The sequence below is a fragment of the Myotis davidii genome, unplaced genomic scaffold, assembly GCF_000327345.1.
Source record: "Myotis davidii unplaced genomic scaffold, ASM32734v1 scaffold1047, whole genome shotgun sequence".
NCBI lineage: Eukaryota > Metazoa > Chordata > Mammalia > Chiroptera > Vespertilionidae > Myotis > Myotis davidii.
This window is the reverse complement of record NW_006298367.1, coordinates 614,832-619,636: the sequence shown is the minus strand read 5'-3', so window position 1 is coordinate 619,636 and position 4,805 is coordinate 614,832. Positions and strand designations below refer to the sequence as shown.

Genomic DNA, 4,805 nt, shown 5'->3' with positions numbered 1-4,805 from the left:
GGGAGGGAGGGGGTCTGTGGGCGGGACCTCCGGGATTGGAGTGGAGGGGCGTCTGCTGGACAGCGGGTCCCCGGGGATCCTCACAGAGTTGGCGATGCTCAAGTTCGGGCCGCTCTGGAGTGGAGCTTTGCTGAGCCGAAGCTCCCGGGGAGAGGACCCTCCCGCGGCGTCTGATTGGAGGAAACGCGCTGTGGGATTCCTTCCGCTCGGATCCAGTGGAGGGATCTGGTGGGAGGGGAAGCGTCGGTGTGTGGGAATATTGCTTCGGAGTCCTCGGCCACTCGCTGGCTGTGGCTGAGGATCGGGAGGAAACAGCCGCTCCGGACAGGATCCCAGCCGACCCCGGGGTGGAATGGGGGTGGGGGCCGTTCTCGGGGCAGAATCCACGGGGACAAAGGCCCCACGAGGCTCGCGCCGTGGGAGAGCTGGGGCCGCTACAATCCAGGTTCTGGCGGCAAGTGCCTAGCAGTGATCCTTTGACTGCGGCGGCGGCAGTGGGAAGACGGACGCTCCGGACGGCCGACTGGGGGCGCTTTTTCGCGCCCCAAGTCTCCAGCACCGTCGGCTACCGAGAACTGCTTACTACCATGAAGGGCGGAGCCCCAGGGAAAGGGCTGGCCCTCACTCCCCGTTCCCCCGCTCCCCACCTCCCACCCCAGGCTGCAGCCTGGGATCCCCCAGGGACTCCCCGGAGCCGCCGCTTCCCCCATGGACTTGCCCGGGGACTCCAGGTGAGAGCGAACCCTGCCAGCGTGCCTTGAGCTCGGGAAACGGGGAGCCTGGTGACCGTACAGGGGAGACCACGAAGCCAACGACAGGCTCAGCGGCTGTCCTCCGCTTCTCTCGTCCTGCAGCCCCCCTGGCCAGCCGCGCCTGTGCCGCCAGCCCCTGACTCGAGCATCATGGGGAGCCAGAAGCCCGAAACGGCCGAGGCTACAGCTCCCCGTGGTCCCCTCACCCTTGGAAAAGGCCTCTCGGCGGGTCCTAGCCGTGGTGCTGGAAGATGTCATGGCTGCCCATATGGTGAGCCCCTTGAAAGGGGAGGCTCTCTTCTCCCCCCGGTCCCTTCTCAGTACAGTCAGGCCAGCTCACCAGTGAGGAGGATTGAGGCATGAACACCTCTTTCTCGCACTCATTGCTCAAGCAGCCTCCCTAATGCTAGAGTGTGCTTGGCTCTCTAACTCCAACTTCAAGACGGGCAGGGTCTCCAGTGCCCATGCCCCACCACTAGCCAACCCCGTTGGGCTGGAACCACCTCCCTACAACTCTAAGAGTGATAAACCCTCCTGCTTTCTTCCCAGCCCAACTTCTAGGCAAACCTGAGGCAGCAGACTGAGATCATTTGCTCCACTGCACAGAGGAAAACTGAGGTCCCAAACAGGGCAGTCACTCGCCCAAGATCACTCTCTTTTTTTCATTTCTTTAAACAGCTTGGGTGAGATTACCTAGATCCCACACCAGCAGCTCAGAACACTATTTGGGCCCAATTCCGTTTAACTTACCTCTTTGGAGCTCTTGAGTGAATATTAGCCACAGCCTCTGTCAGCTTTGTGGCATAGGACACTGCCAGGCACAGGGAGGCCCTGTCCAGTTCAACATCATTCCATCACCTTGCTCTTTGTGTGTGTGTGTGTGTGTGTGTGTGTGTTTAATCCTCACTTCAGGAATGGAAGCCAGGACCTTCAGTCTGCAGGCTGATGCTCTATCCACTGAGCCAAACTGGCTAGGGCCATCACCTTGCTCTTGACACCTCCTCTCTTAGGTCCCCCTGGTGCCCCAAGAGGAGACCTCCACCCCACCACACCGCAGCAACCCCTGGGATTCTGTTCACCACCAGCTGCCTGCCTCGCCACCCCAAGAGGCTATGTGGTCATCGCAGGCCAGGTGAGCAAGGCAGGATAGGGGGAGCTGGTAACATAGCTGAACCCCCCTGATCTTTGCGGTCCCTTTCAGGCCTGCCTATCCACTGCACTTATGCCGAGAGCCCTTGAGCCGCATCAGCCGGCCTTCTCCCACCCGGAGGTGTCCATCAAAGACAACCTCTGGCCCGGAAGAAGACCCTTCACAAGAGGTGGACCGGGCACCCCAGCCTACTCTGGTGGTGATGCTAGAAGACATTGTCGGTCCCAGACCCCCAGCTGAGGTATGGGAACGTGCTTCTGGTAAGGATGTCAGGGGTGCAGCTGGGGCAGGCACTCCAGTGAGGGTAGAAGACAGGAGAGTTGAGTCGGGGGTAGATTTTGCTCAGAGAAAAGAGGACAGCATTTTAGGTGGAAGATACTGCTTGAGCAGAGACCAAATGAAAAAGTCTTTAGTGGGACCCAGGCAGGCATCTGGAGGCTGAGAGTTGGGATGTGGGAAGCTAAGGCGGCTCCCCTGCCTCCCCACCAACATCCCATGTTTCTATCCAGGACTTGGCGGACAAGACTTCCAACTTCATCGTCCCAGCGAGAAGGTGAGAGGGCCGGGGAAGGAATTATTAAGGTACCCAGACAACAACCACTACACAGGCAGCCAGAACTAGGGTATTAGCATTTTCTTGTTCAGTAGTTCCATGTAGCGCCTTCAGTAGCCTTAAGGGACAGGGGAGGTGCTGGCCAGGTGGGATCTGGATCTGGGAGCTTCCCCAGCCTTGACCTTGTCCCTTCACCCCAGAGCTGAGTCCATGATGATGATTCGCGAGACAAAGCCTCCGTCCAGGGACCTGGAACCCCCCTTCCAGCCATCTGCCCTGCCTGCAGACCCTCTGGAGAACCCGTCAGCAAGTAAGGGCTGAGACAGGGATGAGGTGTGGGGCCCTGGAAAACCCTAGCTGAGCTTCTCAGAGGGGCTTCACCCCCACCCAGGGCAGAGCGTGGTATGTGAAGAAGGGATTTTGACCTCAGAGGCCTGTTGTCAACTCCTAAATGTAGGGGTTTTTTAGGAATGGGCTTCCTCTGTGGGCAGTTTAGTGTTTGGGGAGGGGCTGAAGTTACTAAACGGGTTTAGACACCTGCAGCTGAGGAATGCCCACCTGAGACCCTCTCCTTTCCTCAGCCCCAGATCCGGTTCTGGAAGCCCCATCGACCCCGCCGCCGTCCAGCCTTTTACGCCCTCGCCTCAGTCCCTGGGGCTTGGCTCCCCTCTTCCGTTCCGTCCGCTCCAAGCTAGAGAGCTTTGCAGACATCTTCCTCACACCCATCAAAGCCCCACAGCCCCCACCCCCCTCGCCCCCCATGAAGTTGGAGTTGAAGATTGCCATCTCAGAGGCTGAGCAGTCCAGGGCTGCTGAGGACACTGCCTTTGTCAGTCCCCGCCCCCCTATCCGCCAGTGGCGAGCCCAAGCCCACAGTCCCCCAGCATCTCCTCCTAAGCCATCTCTGGGCCGAAGCCACTCCTGCCCTGACCTGGGGCCTCCTGGCTCAGACACCTGCAGCTGGCCCCCTGCTCCACACCACCCAAGCCGGCCACGGCCTCGACGGCACACTGTGGGCGGTGGGGAGATGGCTGGAGCCCCGCCACCCCCTCGACCTTGTCTCCGGAAAGAGGTCTTCCCTCTTGGAGGAGTGGGAGGCTCTCCTCCCCTCGGCACATCCTGTTCGTCCTCTGCATCCACTTCCTCCTTCTCTGAACCTGCAGAACCCAGGTAGGGCTCTCAATAAGCCCTCAGTCCCCGGCCACTGCCTGGGCCTAGCCTCCTGCCCTGTGTCCCATGGGCAGGAGATGGGGATACTGCCATGAATATTTTTTGTCCCTGAGCCTTCATCTTCTCTGTAGGTTGGGCTCGACCAAGGGCAAGGAGCCACGGGCCTCAGAGGACCAAGTGCTTTCCGACCCCAAGACCAAGGTAGGTGTACAGACGAGGGGGAGGAGCTAGGTGGGAGCCTGTGCCCATACTGCACTCTTACCCTCTGCCCCGTTTTTGCAGACCATGGGAAAGGTTTCTCGATTTAGAATACGCAGGACACTGGCCCGTCCTCAACTAAACCTTACACCAATGGGGCTGCCTCGACCGATCAGGTGAATGCTTACTGTGTATGGAGCTGCCTTGGCCAAACAGATGTTGACTCACATTCCCTTAAGTGTGGCTTTGTCTCCTCTCAGGGAGCACAGTGCAATCTGGTGATTTGTGCTTAGAACTATCTGTCTGCCTCAGGCAGTTCTCCTGGCATCTGACATGTCCCGGAAACTGAAATACAGACCAGGCCCTGCTTCTCCCTTCTCCAGGCGCCACTGGTCTCAGGTTTTTCAGTGGCCTCTGCTCTTTGCTCCCAGGTTGAACAAGAAGGAGTTCAGCTTGGAGGAAATTTACACCAACAAGAATTATCAGTCACCTACAACCAGGAGGTGAGAACCGGTGAAGGCTTGGGGGTGATGGAGGGAAGGCTCCAACCAGAGGCCTGCTGGTAACCAGCACCTCTCCCTGCCTGGTCCAGGACATTTGAGACCATCTTTGAGGAACCCCGGGTGCGCAATGGGACTCTGATATTGACCAGCTCGAGGAAGCTGCGGCGGGCTATGGAGTTTCGGGACAGCAGCCTTCCTCGATCCCGGCGGCCGTCTCGTGGGGTCCGAGCTGCTGCTGGCAGGACCCTTACTCCCAACTTGGCCCCCGGCCCAGATGTGGGACCCCTGCTGCAGCAGCGGCTGGAGGAGCTGGATGCCTTGCTCCTGGAAGAGGAGGAAGTGGATTAGGGAGCCGCCCCATCTGACCTAGGAGCTCCATCTGTTTATCTGTACATCCATCCTGGAGGGAAGGGAAGCCTCTGAGACCATTTTATTTTTTTTTCTCTGTATTTCTAGTAAAGTTTTTGGTATGTTTCTGA

The 4,805-nt window shown here is 58.9% G+C and overlaps 1 protein-coding gene across 1 annotated transcript in view; it reads left to right on the top strand.

The window, feature by feature from the left end:
* The window catches only part of PRR14 (proline rich 14), a 5,717-nt gene extending 912 nt beyond the window's left edge, over positions 1–4,805 (top strand). Inside the window, exons 2-12 of the mRNA XM_006774090.2 lie at positions 660–731; positions 855–1,023; positions 1,763–1,884; positions 1,954–2,143; positions 2,412–2,455; positions 2,656–2,765; positions 3,037–3,625; positions 3,757–3,826; positions 3,908–3,999; positions 4,255–4,326; positions 4,416–4,805. Of these exons, the coding sequence (XP_006774153.2) occupies positions 709–731; positions 855–1,023; positions 1,763–1,884; positions 1,954–2,143; positions 2,412–2,455; positions 2,656–2,765; positions 3,037–3,625; positions 3,757–3,826; positions 3,908–3,999; positions 4,255–4,326; positions 4,416–4,674 (1,740 nt within the window). The 5' untranslated portion in view covers positions 660–708 and the 3' untranslated portion in view covers positions 4,675–4,805. The remainder of the gene's footprint in view (positions 1–659; positions 732–854; positions 1,024–1,762; positions 1,885–1,953; positions 2,144–2,411; positions 2,456–2,655; positions 2,766–3,036; positions 3,626–3,756; positions 3,827–3,907; positions 4,000–4,254; positions 4,327–4,415) is intronic.